The sequence below is a fragment of the Saccopteryx leptura genome, chromosome 4 (assembly GCF_036850995.1).
Source record: "Saccopteryx leptura isolate mSacLep1 chromosome 4, mSacLep1_pri_phased_curated, whole genome shotgun sequence".
In the NCBI taxonomy this organism is placed as follows: Eukaryota; Metazoa; Chordata; class Mammalia; order Chiroptera; family Emballonuridae; genus Saccopteryx; species Saccopteryx leptura.
The window spans coordinates 121,145,226-121,166,099 of NC_089506.1; the positions used below are offsets into that span (position 1 = coordinate 121,145,226).

At 48.3% G+C, this 20,874-nt stretch overlaps 1 protein-coding gene and 1 non-coding gene across 3 annotated transcripts in view; both read right to left on the bottom strand.

Moving 5' to 3' along the window:
• The window catches only part of RNF157 (ring finger protein 157), a 91,221-nt gene extending 90,401 nt beyond the window's left edge, over nucleotides 1-820 (bottom strand). For both annotated transcript variants that reach the window (XM_066381275.1, XM_066381276.1), the window contains exon 1: nucleotides 469-820. In XM_066381275.1, coding sequence (XP_066237372.1) covers nucleotides 469-556 — 88 coding nt within the window. In that variant the 5' untranslated portion in view covers nucleotides 557-820. The remainder of the gene's footprint in view (nucleotides 1-468) is intronic.
• Nucleotides 821-19,230: 18,410 nt separating this feature from the next.
• On the bottom strand, nucleotides 19,231-19,306 carry TRNAA-GGC (transfer RNA alanine (anticodon GGC)). Its single transcript has one exon. It is a non-coding gene; the product is annotated as a tRNA-Ala (tRNA).
• Between the last annotated feature and the right edge of the window lie 1,568 nt (nucleotides 19,307-20,874).

The window sequence follows — 20,874 nt, forward strand, 5'->3', positions numbered from 1 at the left end:
ACCCCGAACCAAATTCAAACCTGCGCGTGTCTCTCTCCGGGGCCTGGATGCTTCTTCAACCAGGGCCAGCACCTAGTACAGGTGCCTGTTTCAGATGCCAAGCCCGCCTCCCTCAGCCCTCAGCTCCCCAGGAGAACGAGGGCCCCGAGCGGGAAGGGGACTTAGCGCTGCGGCCAGCGGACCCGCCTGCGCCATGGGCACCCCGCCCCTCCGCAGCCGCAGTCCCCCGGGCACATGTCCCTGTCACAGGACAGCCTGAGCGCAGACGGCTCACGTCCTCGGGCAGACGGATGGCCACCGCGGCGACCCCGCCAGGGCCCCTCGAGCGCTCCTGCACGCCTCCCGCACGACCTCCCTCCCTCCAAGATCGCTCTGCAGCAACGTGGGCCGCTCGGTCCGCAGGACCCCCGGCTTCCCCTCCCAGCAGCGTCGCGATCTCCTCCCCTGCCCGGGGGCGCCCGCCCTCACCGGACTTGGGCGGGTAGCGGTACACGGAATTGGACGGGATGTCCACCTCCTCCACGCCCGCGTGCTGTCGGCTGGTCAGGGCGCCCATGGTCGCTGCGCCGGCGCTGCCCTAGGAGTCTCGCCGCGGCCGCTAGCCCCGCGCTCGGAGCGGTGGTCAGCTGCCCGGGGCGGCCGGCTCGGCCTCGGCCTTGGCGCTGCGGCTCTGGCGGCGGGGAGCCCCCGGCGCACCGCGCACCATCTTCCGCACGGCCCCGCCGCGGCGCCTCTGCGAGGGGGGCTGCGGGTGGGCCGGGGGCGCCACCGCCTCAGGCTCGTGATGTCAGCGGCGGCTCCGCGCGGGGACCGCGGCGGCCACGACCAATGGCGCGGCGGGGCGGGAGCGGCCGCGCGGCTCCAGCCAATGGGCGACGGGATACGGTGGAGCGGCGGCCGGCTTGCGGCCGGGGCGGAGGCCATGGCCAAAGGCTCGTGGTTCGGCGGAACCTGCTCATCCCGGCTCGGATTACTGCTCCGAGCACGAGGCCCGGCCGAGTTCGCTCCACGTTGTCCCCAAACCTGAGGCAACCCGAGGCTTCCCTGCGGGGAGGCAGCTCTCTGTAGCCCCAACTCGGCATCTGCGAAGGCGGTGGTCCTAACACCCACAAAGGGTTACGTGTCGTTGGCATCCCCCCTCCCCGCCCCCACACACACACTGCGCGCCTCAACCGCCAAGTGCTCTGTTAAAACTATTTTCCAGCGGTGGGGAAGTGAGTCAGTGCTGGTGACTCGCTAGGAAGATATCCCCATCCCTCTCGCATAGCATCTTTCAAATCGCTGAACTCTACAGATGCTGTTTATGGGGTCCCTTGGCCCAGTTCATGAAGCGCTGAACTTAGGAGAGCATCAGCCCAAGATACGATCTAGACAGTCAACCTTCGATTGCACCTTTTGGAAACTGCAAAGACCTGGTTCCAAGAGAGTCAACCCATGGCAATGCAGGCAGAGGGGGTGGGGAGGCTTCTCCTGATAAAAACCCACACTAAATAGTGTGGAGCTTGTACAGACAGAAGACATCATTCCAAAGCTTAATTACAGACACCTGTGTTTTAAACCTTTTATTTTGTCTGTAGGTCTGGTATTTTGTTTTGGTTCTTTTTTCCCTCTGAGACAGGGGATTGATCAGCAAAAATTTCAGCTGCTAGAACATGACCTCACAACTCTTTTTTTTTTTTTTTTTAATTCATTTTAGAGGGGAGAGAGAGAGAGAGAGAGAGAGAGGAGAAGCAGGAAACATCAACTCCCATATGTGCCACCAGGCAAGCCCAGGGTTTTGAACCGGCGACCTCAGCATTTCCAGGTCTACGCTTTATCCACTGCACCACCACAGGTCAGGCCAACCTCACAACTCTTCAACAAGATTTAACATACAGTTTGGAGTGTCTGGTCCCCTTGATTGAGTTTGGAATGCCATTTTATAGAGTCTCACCTCTTCCTGATATTTTCCATTTTCCATTGCACTCTTTCCAGCAGTAGCCAACAGACCTGGAGCTAATAGTACCTACACCATTGGTTTTCTCCAGGGACCCAGGATGGCAGGAATCTCGGGTCTTATTCTAGAGACAGACAGGAGGTGGGAGCAGGAGAGAGATGAGAAGCACCAACTCTAGTTGTGTCTCTTGAGTTGTTCACTGATTGCTTCTCATACAGGCCTTGATTGGGGCGGGGGGAGGGGGGGGCTCCAGCCCAGCCAGTGACCCTGGGCTTCAAAGCCAGAGACCTTTGTACTCTAACCAGAGACCTTGGGATCATGTCCAGCCCATACTCTAGCCAGCGACCTCAGGGTTTTGAACCCCAGCCTTCAGCATCCCAGGATGACACTCTATCCACAGCACCACCACCAGTCAGGTGTCTCTGGTCATTTATCAGTCAAGTGTCTCTGGTCATTTATATTGACTGACAGCGAGGAGGCTGAGTTGCCGGGTAAGTCCGTGGCTCAGAAAGGCCATTAGGTTGCCTCTCCCAAGCATCAGAGCTCTCTGGCAGAGTTCAGAGCCTTCCTTCTAGCTCCTGGCCTCAACCACTAGAAAGCTTCCAGACATACCTTTGGGTGGGAACTGGTGTCCTCCTGATACACCTTTCACCACATATAGGTCTACCTGTAATTATTGGGTAAAGGTAAATTACAAGTCATGAATAGAACTGCCTCAAAATAGGTCTGGGCTCTGTTCAGAAGCCTTTGTTCTTCCTGCTGTCAACATTTTATAAGGGGGTACATCTCCTTAGGGGTTTATCTATGTCTAATGGTTTCTTCTTCCCAGCCAGAGCCGGGCAGGGTTTCGGGTCAGTCAGGCAGCTCAGCCTCGTTGCCCCGAGGGTCTGTTCCAGTCCCACCTCAGCCTGCTCTGAGCCTGGGGAACAGGTTCATTCCCCATCTCAGCTAACAGTCTCCCTGGCCTATAACTAGGTTTCTCTGGCCACAAATCAGTCATGAATCAATGCTTGGGACAGGAAAGAAAAACAAGACATGGCATAATAACATTAACAGACATTTATCGAGCACTGTCTAGGTGCCAGGCCCTACTTTTAAAGCTTTACACATACTTACGTATGCTACCCTCACAGCAACCCTATGAAGTACATGCACCCCCACTTATAGTTGAAGAAACTGAGGCAGAGAAAAAGCACTGGGTTTTGTGCTGGACAAATCAGCATTCTAACCACTGTGTACCTTCCAACTCAGGTCTGAGAATCAAGTATCAATCTATAAACTAGTCTGGCCCTTGCTGGCTATTGCAGAGGAGCAATAATTGAATGCAGTTTCTGTTAAAGAAAAAAAAAAGAAAAGGAAGGCTAGCCAGCTGCCTAGGGCCATGAAGCAGAAGAAAAAGCCATAGGGGATAGTTCAGGGAAAATTCTAGATCAAAGAGACTTTTTGTGAACTAATTGAGTTAAGAGTCCCATTTTTTACCATGTGATCACATGGTGTTACAGTTTGTGAAAAAAAGAACATCAGCCAGTGTCCAGGGCAAAGGACAGATAAGCAGCCAAACCCTTGGAGCAGCCCCTTCGGCTGCCAGTCCTGCATTCCTTTCGGGTCCTCAGCCGCTTGGCTCCCTTGTCAGAGATCTGGGCCAGGGAGAAGGCCCAAGGGAGCAGACAGCACAGATGAGAGGAAAATACCCAGAAGTGACTGCTGTAGAGAGAACTATAAAAACGTCTTTCTTTTTTTTAATGTAGTATTTAAAAATTGACTTTAGAAAGGAAGGGGGAGAGAGAGAGAAGCCTGGATTTGTTGTTCCACTTATTTAGGTGTTCATTGGTTGAGTCTTTTTTTTTTTTTTTTTTTTTTTTACAGAGACAGAGAGAGAGTCAGAGAGAGGGATAGACAGGGACAGACAGACAGGGACGGAAAGATGAGAAGCATCAATCATTAGTTTTTCGTTGTGCATTGCGACACCTTAGTTGTTCATTGATTGCGTTCTCATATGTGCTTTGATCTCGGGCCTTCAGCAGACTGAGTAACCCCTTGCTCGAGCCAGCGACCTTGGGTTCAAGCTAGTGAGTCTTGCTCAAACCAGATGAGCCCATGCTCAAGCTGGCGACCTTGGGGTCTCAAACCTGGGTCCTTCCGCATCCCAGTCCAATGCTCTATCCACTGCGCCACCGCCTGGTCAGGCAGTTGAGTCTTGTATGTGCCCTGATGCAGGCTCAAACTTGCAACCTTAAGGTATCAGGATGATGCTCTAACCAACTGAGCTACCTGGCCAGGGCCAAAATGCTTTTAACTTGGAGGGAAAAAAGTCTGGGGATGGTCACACAGTGTGCATAGGGAAATGACATGCAAATACCATGCATCCTTTGTGTAACTAATCTGACAGCATCCTATGCATTCCCAGGCTATGGATGCAGCCCTTGGAAGAATTCCAGCAGAGAGCACCTAGAGTTCAAGGGTCTCCGGAGTTTTCTCCAGGCATCCATGGAAGGCAGGGAGGTAAAAGCCATGTAGTTCATCAGGTCCGAGCCCTTCTTAACCTTGGGTCTAAGGAAGAGGGGAGAAAGGAGAAACGTGAAGGGGAAGCACATGGATGAGTAGTTTCCAGGTCAGCTGATCCCTTTGGGCTTTTAATTTTGCTCATTTTGGCTGTCCTGGTTTCAGCTCACCTTTGTAATATATCCACTTATTTCAATGATTCACACAGATTTCTTTAACAGGAAGGAGAGGGAGCCTGCCTGTGGAACGCTGACAGCCACTGCCTCATGTGTCTGCAGCACAGCATCCGAGAGGCAGCAGAGCAGGAGGGCCTGGGGACTGGAAGGAGGGAGGTCAGGCTTCTTGTTGGCTGTTTGCTTGGCCAGTCTCCTCCTATGAGTAGAAAGGAAGATTGGAATCCTGGCTGTTCTGAGTAAGCACAGGGTCTCTCCAAAAGATAGGGCTCAATCAGCAACCCAGGGTCCCTGAACCCTTTCTTTAGTCCCTAGACTGTGGCTTCAGCAGATTAAAGCTAATCCCACTCGCAAAAATTTCGCATCCTACTCCAGATCAGTGGGCTAGGCTGACATCCTGGTGACAAAGGAGCCCAGTGCTTAATATTTGGGGACCCTGGGACCGGTTCCTCTGGCAACCTATGGGTCTGCTGAGGAAAACGGCCTTTTGTCCTTTAGGAAATCAGCAATCGGGCTTTAAGATTTTGCATCTTGCCAAATGTGAATGCCTCACTGTTAATTTCCACCTCAGCTGTATGCCCTTAACAAAGGAGAACTGTTCAGACAGCTGCAAACTTCAGTTGGGTTTGTAGCTTCCTAATCTACTTTTCAAGTTAAGACCCAAATGAAAGACAATGTTTATACTGCCCAGCGTGGCTGGACCCCTGGCAAGGAGCATAAGTGCCCAGGGGGGTAACCCTGAAGTTGGCATTCACTCTCAGTGTCAAGCAGGTGCCTCACATTATTAATTCTATTTGAGGACTAGTTTAAAGAATTAGTCCAGCCTGACCAGGCGGTGGTGCTGTGGATAGAGCGTTGGACTGAGGACCCAGGTTCGAGACCCTGAGGTCGCCAGCTTGAGCGCGGGCTCATCTGGTTTGAGCAAAAGCTCACCAGCTTGAACCCAAGGTCGCTGGCTCCAGCAAGGGGTTACTCAGTCTGCTGAAGGCCCACAGTCAAGGCACATATGAGAAAGCAATCAATGAACAACTAAGGTGTTGCAACGCGCAATGTAAAACTAATGATTGATGCTTCTCATCTCTCTCCGTTCCTGTCTGTCCCTGTCTATCCCTCTCTCTGACTCACTCTCTGTCTCTGTAAAAAATAAATAAATAAAATTAAAAAAAAAAAAAAAAGAATTAGTCCATTCTCTTTGCCTTAGTTTAGTCCTAGGTCATTCCTAGCAAGTCCAGAGCCTATAAGCTCCTTTCTGTGTATATAGTCACTTCTGCCTTCACTTATTCTGCCGTTTTGGGGTCTGAGCTCAGCCTACATTCTGCATGATAAAGTCAGTGTGAAAATGCACCGCTAACATTTCAACCCTAGAGGCACAGATCAGTTGCCTCTCTGCCCTCCTCAGGTAAACACACCAGGCAGGCAAAAAGCCCAGCATCTCCCTGCTGCTACCCAAAGAAACCAGAATGTGGAAGAGACAGCCCAGTGACACCCTCACATCACTCTTACTTAGCTGATCAAAGGAAGAAAAGGCAAAGGAATTCTCTTCCTTCTCCCAGGGTTTCTTGACAATGGGTGTCCTGGCTGGAGCTTCAGACTAAAGGTCATCTTGTCCAGACTCCCTCCCCAGACAGATGAGGAAAGAACGCTCAGTGAGGGGAAGGGATGTGCCCAAGGCTGTGTGAGTGGGAGCATGGTTCAGAACCCGGGCATCCCAGGCTCCATGTACTGTGCCTAGTTTTTGGAAACCTGTACTGCTGGTTTGGTTCCTTTTTTTTTTTTTTTTTTTTTTTTTTGCAGAGTATGCTGTCTTCTAGACTAGAGCCAGTGTAAAAGGAGAAATCAACTCAAGGACAAAGCTCAGAAACCTAACACAAATGCAGTACTGACACGTAATAATCGGCCCTTGCATGGAAGTTACCATTAACACACTCCTGCATAAGAAAGGCATAGAGCAGCCCTGGCCAGGTAACTCAGTTGCTAGAGAGTCATCCCAACATGCCAACTTGTGGGTTTGGTCCTCAGCCAGAGCAGATACAAGAACCAACCAATGAACGTATAAATAAGTGAAACAACACATTGATGTGTTTCTCTCTCTCTAAAATTTTTTTTTTCAGCAAGTGAATGCGAGAGAAAGGGAGAGAGACAATAAGGGAGAGAGATGAGAAGCATCAGCTCGTAGTTGCGGCACTCTTAGTTGTTCATTGATTGTTTCTCATATGTTCCTTGACCTGGGGGCTACAGCAGAGTGAGTGACCCCTTGCTCAAGCCAGCGACCTTGGGCTCAAGCCAGCGACCATGGGGTCATGTCTGTGATCCTGCGCTGAAGCTGGCAACCTCCGGGTTTCAAACCTGAGATCTCAGTGTCCAGGTCAACGCTCTATCCAGGCTCTCTAAAATTAAGTTTTAAAAAAAGCCACAGAGCTTCTCTGAGTTGGAGTCTTCCTACACCTTCCCTCTACTCCTCTGAAATGGGAGTTGAGGTCTGATAGTCACCCAACTGCTTCCAGCACAGGAATGAAAGGGTGATGAGAAGAGAGGAGTGCCAGCCACCGAGGGTTAGATCAGGTTCTCAACAAGTGGGTTGAAAATGTCACATACACACTAGTTGTCCCTGCTAAATACTAGGTCTAGGATAAAGTCCACCATCTGCCAGCAATTCAGTGACTTCATTGACAATGACACATTTATTCCTGAGCTAACTGCTTGTCTAGTTGAGTGGTAACTACTCTCCTCATTAGGGCACTTCAAAGACTATGCATTGAGCCTGACAGAGTAAGAAACAGCTACTCCTTACTGGTGCTGTTCTCCCAGTAAACTGTGGGAAGACTTAGATCTTTTTTAATGCACCATGAGGTGTATCTTTATTATATTGCTTAGTGGTATACTGTTATCTTTTATATTCCAAGATAAAATCTGTGTATAAAAAGAGGTCTGGCCTAACCAATGGTGGCTCAGTGGATAGAGCATTGATCTGGGATGCTGAGGTTCCAGGTTTGAAACTCTTAAGATCACCAGGTTGAGTGTGGGCTCATCCGGCTCGAGTGCAGGCTCATTAGCTTGAGTGCAGGGTTGCTGGCTTGAGGGTGGGATGGATCATAGACATGATCCCATGGTCACTAGCTTGAGCCCAAAAGTTGCTGGCTTGAAGCCCAAGGTCGCTGACTTGAGTGAGGGGTCACTAGCTCAGCTGGAGCACCCCCCCCCCAATCAAGGCATGTATGAGAAGCAATCAATGAACAACTAAAAGTGATGCAACTACAAGTTGATGCTTCTCATCTTTCCCCCTCCCCCCTCCCCCCAAAAAAAAGAGGTCTGGCAGTTCCATGAGCTTCCTCCCTGGTTTTCCTGCCTCCTTTTTCCTTTCCTGTCTCCACTCATCCATTCTAAAATATTACTTTATGGTTAACTTTCCTGATGTGCAGCAGACATCATATTACTCCCTTGCCCATATACCTTTGGTGGCTCCATATTATCTTACACAGAACAGACACCTTGTTCCTGAACTCTTTCCTCCCTCTGCTTCCTCATAAGTTCCTGCTTGTACCCCAAATACAACTATCAGTCCTGCTCATGTGTTTGCTCGTGAAAACCGCCCCCAGGTATGCCTTTCCAACCCTCGTGTGCCCAGGTGAAGCCCTCTCAGCTAAAATGTGACCTTTTCCACAAAGTCACCTCTGAGACCATGGCCCTTCTTCTCAGAAGTCTTAATGAATAATTTTCTGTATAATTCATTTGATACTTATATGCAAAATATCCCCAGCCTCCAAAGGCAAAGGCATACAGGCTCTGGACTCAAGCAGAACAGGGCTCAAAAACCAGCTCTTTTCTTATTGTCTGTGTGTCTCGGGAAAAGCTCTTCAATCTCACTAAACCTTAGTTTTCTCACCTATAAATGAACACGAGAATAACAAAGTGTTTGGACATACAGTTAGACAAGGCACATGATGCTCTAGCACAACTTCTGGCACACAGCAGGTGCTCAATTAATGCTAACTTTTTTATTTTTTTTATTTTTTTTTTCTTTCATTTTTCCGAAACTGGAAACGGGGAGGCAGTCAGACAGACTCCCGCATGCGCCCGACTGGGATCCACCCAGCATGCCCACCAGGGGGCGATGCTCTGCCCCTCTGGGGCATCGCTCTGTTGCATCCAGAGCCATTCTAGTGCCTGAGGCAGAGGCCACAGAGCCATCCCCAGCGCCCGGGCCAACTTTGCTCCAATGGAGCCTCGGCTGCGGGAGGGGAAGAGAGAGACAGAGAGGAAGGAGAGGGGGAAGGGTGGAGAAGCAGATGGGTGCTTCTCCTGTGTGCCCTGGCCGGGAATCAAACCCGGGACTCCTGCACGCCAGGCCGACGCTCTACCGCTGAGCCAACCGGCCAGGGCCAATGCTAACTTTTTTAAATTAAAAAAAATGACCCTGGCCGGTTGGCTCAATGGTAGAGCGTCGGCCCGGCATTTGGAAGTCCCGGGTTCGATTCCCGGTCAGGGCACACAGGGGAAGCACCCATCTGCTTCTCCACCCTTCCCCCTCTCCTTTCTCTCTGTCTCTCTCTTCCCCTCCCGCAGCCAAGGCTCCATTGGAGCAAAGTTGCCCCGGGCGCTGAGGATGGCTCTGTGGCCTCTGCCTCAGGTGCTAGAATGGCTCCAGCTGCAACGGAACAATGCCCTAAATGGGCAGAGCATCGCCCCCCCATTGGGCATGCCGGGTTGATCCTGGTCAAGTGCATGCAGGAGTCTGTCTGACTGCCTCCCTGCTTCTAACTTTGAGGGGAAAAAAAATTTTTTTTTAATTTTTTTTTCTTGTGAAGTGGTTAGGTTCCAAAGACACTTTTTTAAAGTCTAGGATTTCAGAGCCAGGCTGTGCATTCGAGACCCTGCCTTCATCAGATAGGCGATGACTTTGAGGTTGGTGAGCCACTGGCTGGAGGCAGAGCCCAGGGGTTTGGACCTCCTGAGACATCATCATTCTGCTCCCACCAAAACTCAAAATGCCAGGAACACCTCTCCACTAACCTGTATGTGATGGCTGCTGAACACCCAGATAGAAAGCCAGCCTGCCTTTCTTTCTTCTCCCCAAAGCACAGCCCAGTCACTGCAATAGAGGCAAATGTCACCCTGAAATGGTGCTCTGGCTCCTGTAGTCTGGACCCATGGGGAGGGGGTATATTTGTGAGTCACCAGTAACTGTTCACTTATATGTAATTTGTTAATTAGAGAGAGATCCTGTTGACTTGGGGCCTCCTCTCCAGAGCAGATTACCCAGGAATTTTCCCAGCTAGTTGTTGAATTATCTGAAGTTAAAATTGGCCATGATGCGACTATTTATATCGCAGAAAGCATCAAACACTGTACATCAGGGCTTCCCCCACTCTCTAGGGCCAGGGTATGGGCCCACCCTGGGCTTCAAATTCCCCAGAAAAGCTAGCGTTCCCCTTATGGTAATTGCTCAGTAAATAAATGACAGGACAGTTTAAATAGTATGAAGAATAATCATTTTTGAGCAATAACTCCATCCAAGCACTTTTTTTTTAAATTTTTTTAAATTTTTATCTATTCATTTTTAGAGAGGGGGGAGAGAGAGAGACAGAGAAGGAGAGAGAGGAGAGAGAGACAGATAGAGAGAGAGAGAGAGAGAGAGAGAGAGAGAGAAGGGGGGAGGAGCTGGAAGCATCAACTCCCATATGTGCTTTGACCAGGCAAACCCAGGGTTTCGAACCAGCGACCTCAGCATTTCCAGGTCGACGCTTTATCTACTGTGCCACCACAGGTCAGGCCATCCAAGCACTTTTGAATGCATCATCTCATTTAATCTTCACAGCAACCCTAAGAGATAAATGCTATCATTGTTCTCATTTTCTAGATGGAAAACCTGAAGCTCCCTCAGTCAGGTGCAGGGAGCAAGAGCTTGCCTGAGTTCATCTGAGTTCAAAGTCCCAGGTCTTACCCAGATTGCCCGACCTACCAGCCTTCACAGGGAGAGCCTGTCCTGGTGCCAGGCCAGACCATTTTTCAACAAGCCCTTGACTCTCCATCTCCTTTCGTCTCTGGAAGTCCTGTTGGGCCTTAAACTTCTTTCTGAGAGCTCTGGCAGATGAATAGTCTGCCTTCCCATAGACACTTCAGTGAGCACTGTGCTTTGTAACTGCCTCCAGGCCTGGACAGACACCCTGCCTCCTTGCGCAATCCCTTCCGACCACTGGGCTCCGTCCACAATCTGTTCAGTGGGGCAGCTCAACACTAGAAGCTCAGATCCACTGGATTTGCTCTAAAGCAGGGGTCCCCAAACTACGGCCCGCGGGCCACATGCGGCCCCCTGAGGCCATTTATCCGGCCCCCACCGCACTTCCGAAAGGGGCACCTCTTTCATTGGTGGTCAGTGAGAGGAGCTCATTGACCATCTCATTAGCCAAAAGCAGGCCCATAGTTCCCATTGAAATACTGGTCAGTTTGTTGATTTAAATTTACTTGTTCTTTATTTTACATATTGTATTTGTTCCCATTTTGTTTTTTTACTTTAAAATAAGATATATGCAGTGTGCATAGGGATTCATAGTTTTTTTTATAGTCTGGCCCTCCAACGGTCTGAGGGACAGTGAACTGGCCCCCTGTGTAAAAAGTTTGGGGACCCCTGCTCTAAAGGGTCCAAGACTGAGGGCATGTAGGCACAGATGTTGCTGGTGACAAAGCACATTCTGGTGGTTTCCCGACTCTGTTGTGTACAACCCAGTGCTCTCATTCTCAGTAAATACTTCCTTCCTCTTTATGGGAAACACTGCCCCGTGTTTATTAACAGCACCTAAGCTTGGCCCAAAGCATGATGATTTCTAAAACCTCAAGAAGCATCTCATCAGAAGCACCAGACTTCTTTAACATATCTCTTCTTTTTTCTGAACTCCAGTTAATTTTAATTCTCTGTATGACTCTAAGATTTAGAGATAAGCAAATTAAAGATAAACAAGTGAAGATGGGTTCATCCGACTGCCCTGTAGGAGAGCGGCGTGGCCGACATTTAGATGCTGCTAATGTTTAGCAATGATTTTCGGGTGTGCAGAGGATTGGCCTTGCTACCACCTAGAAGTTAGGAGCGGCCCCGTGATTCTTCCAGGCAATAAACTGTAAACAGAGTGTACTACCTCCAGGCTAAAGCATTTAATTGCCTGCTCCCATGTTTCAGGTGGTGCCAACGGCCAGCTAGGAAATCTTTTAGGATTTGTGATCCATTTTGCAACCACCCAGCTCTACTGTGGCCCAAAAGCAGTCACAGATAATACATAAACAAGTAAGTGTAGCTATGTCCCAATAAAACTTTATATTTACAAAAACAGGCAGCAGCCTGGCCTGTGGTGGCGCAGTGGATAAACCTTCGGCCTGGAATGCCAAGGTTGCTGGTTTGAAACCCTGGGCTACCCTGGCCAAGGCACATACAACAAGCGAGCAATGAACAACTAACATGAGGCACCTATGAGTTGATACTTCCCAATCCATGCTCCCCTTTCTCTCCTGTCTCTGTAAAATCAATAAATAAAGTATTTAAAAAAACAAACAACAACAAAAAAAAACAGGCAGCAGCCCAAGGGTTGCATTTTGCCAACTCAGAGCTACAAGACCAGGGAAGATTCTACAGTCTAGATCATTATGTCACTGCCTCGAGGGCAGTTTTTCTTGAGAGTCACCAGATTGTAGCAAACTTTGTATGGGTTAAAAGTGAGACTTTAGGACTGCATGTTACCTCAACATAGCTTACCCTAACCTGGTTGATTTGAGGAGTCTTCACCATCTTGAGAAATCATGGGCCATTTTTTTGCAGATAAAGGAAATGATACTAACCACTCTCCTTCCCACTGCCCAGAGGAGGTTGACACAAACTCTTGGCTGTCCAAGCTTAGCACTATCTCTCAACACATGCCCCAAATGAGCCTTGCTGTGAACTTTCTTTCCAAGTAGCTCTGTGCTTTGGTTTCCAATTTTTTCTTCCAAATATTCTCTTCCTTTTTCTTTCTATCTACCCTATCCCTTCCCAGCTTCAGTTCTCCCTCCTGCAAGGAGCCTTCTGGGACTACTTCCTTATGACCTATGATTGCTAGCTTGGACCAGAGTTGCTGTCTGAGGTCATAGAAAAGAAGGGAGCAGCCCTCATAGCAAGTGATCCCTATTGGTCAGGGGGCTCTACTGAGCTCATCCCGCAGAGTTAGTGAAGAGGAGCTAAGCCCGGCAGAAAGGTGAGTCGCTTATTCAATGGAATTAGTCTATCACACCCACATGCATTGTTTTGAGATACTCACATATAGGATTATGTGACAAAGAAAATGGAGGAAATGATTAATGCAAATTTAAGTATCACGAGTCTTTCCGGGGAGGAAAGAATATGTATTTGGGGGAGGATCATGTGAGGGTTTTTTCTTCTCTTTTAAAGATTTTATTTATTGATTTTACAGAGGGGATGCGGAGGAACAAGAAGTATCAGCTCATAGTTGCTTCACTTTAGCTTTTCTTTTCTTATTTTATTTATTTTTTATTTTTTAGTAGAGAAGGGAAGGCAGAGAGACAGACTCTCACATGTGCCCCAACCTGGATCCACCCAGCAAACCCATTAGGTGGTGATGCTCTGCCCATTTGGGGCGTTGCTCTGTTGGTCGCAACTGAGCCATTTTTTAGTGCCTGAGGCGAGGCCATGGAGCCATCCTCAGTATCCAGAGCCAACTCACTCAAACCACTTGAGACATGGCTGTGGAAAAGGGAGAGAGAGAGAAAGAGAGAGAAGGGGAAGGGACGGTGAAGTAGATAGATGGTCACTTCTCCTGTGTGTTCTAACCGTAAATCAAACCCAGAACTTCCACACTCCTAGCCAATGCTCTACCACTGAGCCAACTGGCCACTTTAGCTTTTCACTGATTACTTGTCATATGTGCCTTGACCAGGCAAGCCCAGGGTTTTGAACCAGCAACCTCAAAGTTCCAGGTTGACACTCTCTCCACTGTGCCACCAAAAGCCAGGCAAATGAAGGTTTTCAAAGGTACTAGTCTTGGACTTCTTTTTTTTGTGTGTGCCCTGACAGGGGATTGAATGTTCTAACCCAGTGGTCCCCAACCCCCGGGGCCGCGGACCAGTACCGGTCCGTGGGCCATTTGGTACCGCTCACAGAGAAAGAATAAATAACTTACATTATTTTTGTTTGTAAAGCCAGTATCTAAGGCCAGGGCAACTATCACAGCAGCCTCCTGGCTCATGCAGGTTCGCATTGGATTCGGACAGTCGGTAAAGAAACAATGGAGCCAAAAACTGGTGGGCCATAGTCTTTAGCTTGCACCCGGCGGGCAAGTAAAAACACACACTAGGCTCCAAAACCCACTCACATTCAGTGCTCACAAAGCTACTGACTTATCCGAGTTTCCTAGAATCAAAGGTTTCTAGCTCACCAGACTTATTCACCTCTGTTCCCCATCTCTTTCCTTCTCTAGCGTCAAACTGCACAAACTGGCCTTTCACTCAATACTCCACCATCTTGGCTGCTTCTCCTGGCCACATGGCCTCTTTCTGCTCTCTGCTCTACTCCCTCTGCCCTCTCATGCTAATCATCCCAGGAACCAAGAGAGCAAGCTCTCATTCTGCCCCCATTTTATAGTGTAGAAATCCAAACCTTTAATCCAATATACAAAATAGGGAAGTCTCTAATACAAAGTCACTTCTCTGAGGCATGATTGGATTGTACCGCCCTACATCAAAAAGGGTTGGAAAGGCTTAATCCCAAAACCAAGCCCCAGGCTACAACGATCCTGCCTGCCCCCAACACACATTAACATCACCTGGGCAACAGCCTCCACGTGGGCAGCGTTATCTTTTACAAAGTGAGCATAGTACATTTTATCTGCCCAACACCGTTTTATTTATATTTAAGTCTGAACGATGTTTTATTTTTTAAAAATGACCAGATTCCCTCTGTTATATCCGTCTAAGACTCACTCTTGACACTTGTCTCGGTCACGTGATACATTTATCCGTCCCACCCTAAAGGCCAGTCCGTGAAAATATTTTCTGACATTAAACCGGTCTGTGCCCAAAAAAGGTTGGGGACCACTGTTCTAACCAACGAAACAAACCTGGCCAGGGCTCATTTCTCACCTGGGCTTCTTAAGTTCTATGTTGGGGCCTGACCTGTGGTGGCGCAGTGGATAAAGCGTCGACCTGGAAATGCTGAGATCGCCGGTTCGAAACCCTGGGCTTGCCTGGTCAAGGCACATACGGGAGTTGATGCTTCCAGCTCCTCCCCTCTTCTTTCTCTGTCTCTCTCTCCTCTCTAAAAATAGATAAATAAAATAAAATTAAAAAAAATTAAAAAAAGTTCTATGTTGGGTATATGGTGGTATAAAGCCAGTGGCCACGGCCACCATCACAGTCACCTGGCCCGTGAAGGTTAACATTGGATTCGGACAGATGGTAATGAAACAATGAAGCCAAGAACTGGTGGGCCATTATCTTTAATCCTAGCTTGCATCCGGCAGGTAAGAAATACACACAGTGGGAAAACACTTCCCTTTTCATTCAGGGATCCTAAAGCCACTGACTTATCCGAGCTTCCTAGAATCAAAGGTTTCTAGCAAAAATTAAAAAAAAAAAAAAAAGCCTGACCTGTGGTGGCGCAGTGGATAAAGTGTCGACCTGGAAATGCTGAGGTCGCCGGTTCGAAACCCTGGGCTTGCCTGGTCAAGGCACATATGGGAGTTGATGCTTCCAGCTCCTCCCCTCTTCTCTCTCTCTCTGTCTCTCCCCCCCCCTCTCTGTCTTTCTCTCTCCTCTCTAAAATGAATAAATAAAAAAATAAAAAATAAAAAATTAAAAAAAAAAAAAAAAAAAAAAAAGGTTTCTAGCTAATCAGATTTATTCACCTCTGTTTCCCATCTCCTTCCTTCTCCCTGCACAAACTCTGCACAAACTGCCTTCTCCCTCAGCACTCCACCATCTTGGTTGCTTCTCCTCCCCGTGGCCTCTCTCTGCTCTCCCCTCTAATGCTAATCTCAGGAACCGAGAGAGAACAAGCTCCCGGTCTGCCTCTATTTTATAGTGTAGAAATCAAAACCTTTAATCCAATATACAAATAAGGAAGTCTCTGATACAAAGTCACTTATCTGAGGCATAAATGGGATTCCTCATGAGAGTGCACCACCCCACATCATGCAATCAGTTAAGGGTGTGAGGAAAAGCTTAGTCTTAAAACTAAACCTCAGGCTATAACCACCCTGCCTACTTACACACTTTCCCACACACCCAATGCAAACTATAAGTGAGCAAACATATATTATATTTAAAAATTTATTTGAGCCTGACCAGGCAGTGGCACAGTGGACAGAGCATTGGACTGGAATGTGGAGGACCTAGGTTTGAGACCCTGAGGTCGCCAGCTCGAATCATCTGGTTTGAGCAAAGCTCACCAGCTTGGACCCAAGATTGCTGGCTTGAGCAAGGGGTTACTTAGTCTGCTGAAGGCCCACAGTCAAGGCACATATGAGAAAGCAATCAATGAACAACTAAGGTGTCACAACGAAAACCTGATGATTGATGCTTCTCATCTCTCTTCGTTCCTGTCTGTCTGTCCCTATCTATCCCTCTCTCTGAATCTCTCTCTGTCTCTGTAAAAAGAAAAAACAAAACAAAAAAACAAAAAACTTAATTGACCAACAGGTGGTGTAAAGCCAGGAGGCAGGGCCAGGGCCAGCATCAGAGCAACCACCTGGCCCATGCAGGTTCGCATTGGATTCGGACAGTAGGTAAAGAAACAGTGGAGCCAAAAGCTGGTGGGCCATAGTCTTTAATCCTAGTTTGCACCCGGCGGGCAAGTAAAAATACACACTGGGCTCCAAAACCCAATCACGTTCAGTGCTCACAAAGCTACTGATTTATCCGAGTTTCCTAGAATCAAAGGTTTCTAGCTCACCAGACTTATTCTCCTCAGTTCCCCATCTCCTTCCTTCTCCCAGATACAAACTCTACACAAACTGGCATCTCACTCAGCACTCCACCATCTTGGCTGCTTCTCCTGGCCTCCTCCACGTGGCCTCCTTTAGCTGCTGGCTCTACTCTCTCCACTCTCTCATGCTAACCTCAGGAACCAAGAGGCCGAGTCCCGTTCTGCCTCCCTTTTATAGTGTAGAAATCCAAACCCTTAATCCAATATACATAATAGGGAAGTCTCTAATACAAAGTCACTTCTGAGGCATGATAGGATTGTACCACCTCACACCAAAAAGGGTGGGACAGGCTTAATCCCAAAACCAAGCCTCAGGCTACAACAATTCTCAACACACATTAATATCACCTGGGCAATGGCCTCACGTGGGCAGTGCCTATTTTTAACAAAGTGAGCATAATACATTTTATCTGCCCAACAGGTGGCTTTTCATTACTCTTCAAACTGTGCATAGGTTATGCACAAATGCTTATGTATGATATATTTCTAATAAAGGAAAGGGTGGGCCTGACCAGGTGGTGGTGCAGTGGATAGATCATAGAACTGGGATGCGGAAGGACCCAGGCTCGAGACCCCGAGGTCGCCAGTTTGAGTGCGGGCTCATCTGGTTTGAGCAAGGCTCACCAGCTTGAGCCCAAGGTCGCTGGCTCTAGCAAGGGGTTACTCAGTCTGCTATAGCCCCGGTGGTCAAGGCACATATGAGAAATCAATCAATGAACAACTAAGGAACCGCAACGAAGAATTGATGCTTCTCATCTCTCTCCCTTCCTGTTTCTCTGTTCCTATCTGTCCCTCTTTCTGTCTCTGCCAATAAAAATAAAAATTAAAAAAAAAAAAGGAAAGGGTGGTCAGGTGGGAAGGCTGCCTCAAACCTTGAATTTAGCAGCTACCACAGCAACAAGCTTCCTGTGTTCTAGACACAGGGTAGGGCTATAGAGGCCCAGCTCCAGGCTGATCAATTCCTGTCTCATTAAGAGGAATTGGCTAAAAACCCAAGTATAAGCCAATAATCAAGGACTCTTAAGAAGGAGGACCCTCCTTAGAAAGCTGCCTCTCTCCTACCTGTCTCTTCCCCTTGGCAAAGACCCAACCTCTGGTGTCTCTTCAAAAGTATTGCCAGATGTTGGTCAAATAAGTTTGTAAATATGATATATATGTTTGCTCGCTTGTGACTTATATTGGGTGTGGGGGACAGGCTATAAGCAGGCCAGGTCGTTGTAGCCTGGGGTTTGGTTTTAGGACTAAGCTTTTCCCCACACCCTTGACTGATTGTATGATCTGGGTGGTGCACTCTCATGAGGAATCCAATTATACCTTGGATAAGTGACTTTGTATCGGAGACTTCCTTGTTTGTATATTGGATTAAGGGATTTTGGTTTTCTACACTATAAAGTGGGACAGACCAGGAGCTTGGACACACAGTTCCTGCTATCACAATTGCAGGGGCTTCCCTGATCCCTTGCCCTTCATGGGAAGAGCTGGTTTTCTGCTTTTCCCTTGTCTTCTTTTGTGGTTTGCCTGTCTTGGTGAGACCCCAATAAATAGGATGGCCCCCCATCCTCTGACTCCGCCATTTCTTTATCGTCTGCCCGAATCCAATGGGAACCTGCATGTGAATGGCCACGATGGCGGCTCCTGGCCTTACACCAGAGACTCACCTATCATGAGACACACCTGGCAACTGGAGGTGCAGCCACCTTATCATTGGGCTGGCAGGTACAGGACAGAGAGTACAGGTTACCAGTGCTGCTTTTGGAAAATGGTATTAACTATGCTGGGAGTGATGTGGCCTTTGTCCCTTGTAAGACCTATGACATTTGATGAAAACATAATCTGGTATAAACCAGCATGAACTTATCCGGCCAGTGACCAGCTTTGATCTTCTTGCTATTTTTTAATTTAAATTTTTATTTATTGATTTTAGAGAGACAGACAGAAACGTTGATCTGTCTGCATGTGACTCAACCAGGGATAGAACCGGCAACCTCTGCATATTGGGACAAAACTCCAACCAACTGAGCTATCTGGCCAGGGTTTCTTGCTATTTAATTTTTTTAATTGACTTTAGAAAGAGAGAAAGAAAGAAACTGATCTGTTGTTCTACTTATTTATGCATTCATTGGTTGATTCTTTTTTATTTTTTTTATTTTTTTTTAAATTTTTTTTTAAATTTTTTATTTATTCATTTTGGAGAGGAGAGGGAGAGACAGAGAGAGAGAGAGGAGAGACAGAGAGAGATGAGGGGAGGAGCTGGAAGCATCAACTCCCATATGTGCCTTGACCAGGCAAGCCCAGGGTTTTGAACCAGCAACCTCAGCATTTCCAAGTGGACGCTTTATCCACTGTGCCACCACAGGTCAGGCATATTTTTATTTTTATTTTTTCTGAAGCTGGAAACGGGGAGAGACAGTCAGACAGACTCCCGCATGTGCCCGACTGGGATCCACCCGGCACGCCCACCAGGGGGCGATGCTCTGCCCCTCCGGGGCGTCGCTCTGTTGTGACCAGAGCCACTCTAGCACCTGGGGCAGAGGCCAAGGAGCCATCCCCAGCGTCCGGGCCATCTTTGCTCCAATGGAGCCTCGGCTGCGGGAGGGGAAGAGAGAGACAGAGAGGAAGGAGGGGGAGGGGTGGAGAAGCAGATGGGTGATTCTCCTGTGTGCCCTGGCCGGGAATCGAACCCGGGACTTCTGCACGCCAGGCAGACGCTCTACCACTGAGCCAACTGGCCAGGGCCCATTGGTTGATTCTTATATGTGCCCTGACCAGGGATTGAACCCACAACCTTAGCATATTGGGACGATGCTCTAACCAACTGAGCTACCCAGCCAGGGCCAGTCAAGCTTTTATATCTTTTCAGTACCACTGAGGAAGAAGTAAAGGTGGATTCAGGGGATAAATAAGGCTAAAAATAGAATGTGATTGTAAAGCCAGTAATCAGGGCCAGGGCCAAGAGGACAGCAGCCCGGCCCATGCAGGTTCGCATTGGATTCAGACAGTCGGTAAAGAAACAGTGGAGCTGTAGGGCCAGGAGCCGCCATCGTGGCCATTCACATGCAGGTTCCCATTGGATTCGGGCAGACGATAAAGAAATGGCGGAGTCAGAGGACGGGGGGCCATCCTATTTATTGGTGTCTCACCAAGACAGGCAAACCACAAAAGAAGACAAGGGAAAAGCAGAAAACCAGCTCTTCCCATGAAGGGCAAGGGATCAGGGAAGCCCCTGCAATTGTGATAGCAGGAACTGTGTGTCCAAGCTCCTGGTCTGTCCCACTTTATAGTGTAGAAAACCAAAATCCCTTAATCCAATATACAAACAAGGAAGTCTCCGATACAAAGTCACCCATCCAAGGCATAATTGGATTCCTCATGAGAGTGCACCACCCAGATAATACAATCAGTCAAGGGTGTGGGGAAAAGCTTAGTCCCAAAACCAAACCCCAGGCTACAACGACCTGGCCTGCTTATAGCCTGTCCCCCACACCCAATATAAGTCACAAGCGAGCAAACATATATATCACATTTACAAACTTATTTGACCAACAGGAGCCAAAAGCTGGTGGGCCATAGTCTTTAATCCTAGTTTGCACCCGGCGGGCAAGTAAAAATACACACTGGGCTCCAAAACCCAGTCACACTCAGTGCTCACAAAGCCACTGACTTATCCGAGTTTCCTAGAATCAAAGGTTTCTAGCTCACCAACCTTATTCTCCTCAGTTCCCCATCTCCTTCCTTATCCCAGATACAAACTCTACACAAACTGGCATCTCACTCAGCACTCCGCCATCTTGGCTGCTTCTCCTGGCCTCCTCCACGTGGCCTCCTTTAGCTGCTGGCTCTACTCTCTCTGCTCTCTCATGCTAACCTCAGGAACCAAGAGCCAAGTCCCGTTCTGCCCCCATTTTATAGTGTAGCTTCACAACCTTTAATCCAATATACAAAATAGGGTAGTCTCTAATACAAAGTCACTTCTCTGAGGCATGATTGGATTGTACCGCCCTACAGCAAAAAGGGTGGGAAAGGCTTAATCCCAAAACCAAGCCCCAGGTTACAACGATCTCCAACACACATTAATATCACCTGGGCGATGGCCTCTTTAACAAAGTGAGCATAATACATTTTATCTGCCCAACAGTGATATTTAAGAGCACCAGCTCTGGGAGCCACCACAAATACCTGGGTGCAGATCTCAGCTCTACCCTGAGCTAGCTGAGTGACTTTGAGTAAGTCACTCAACCTTTCTGACTCCACATTTCTCATTTGTTAATTAAGGACCTGCACAGTCTTCATATCACTGGGTTGTT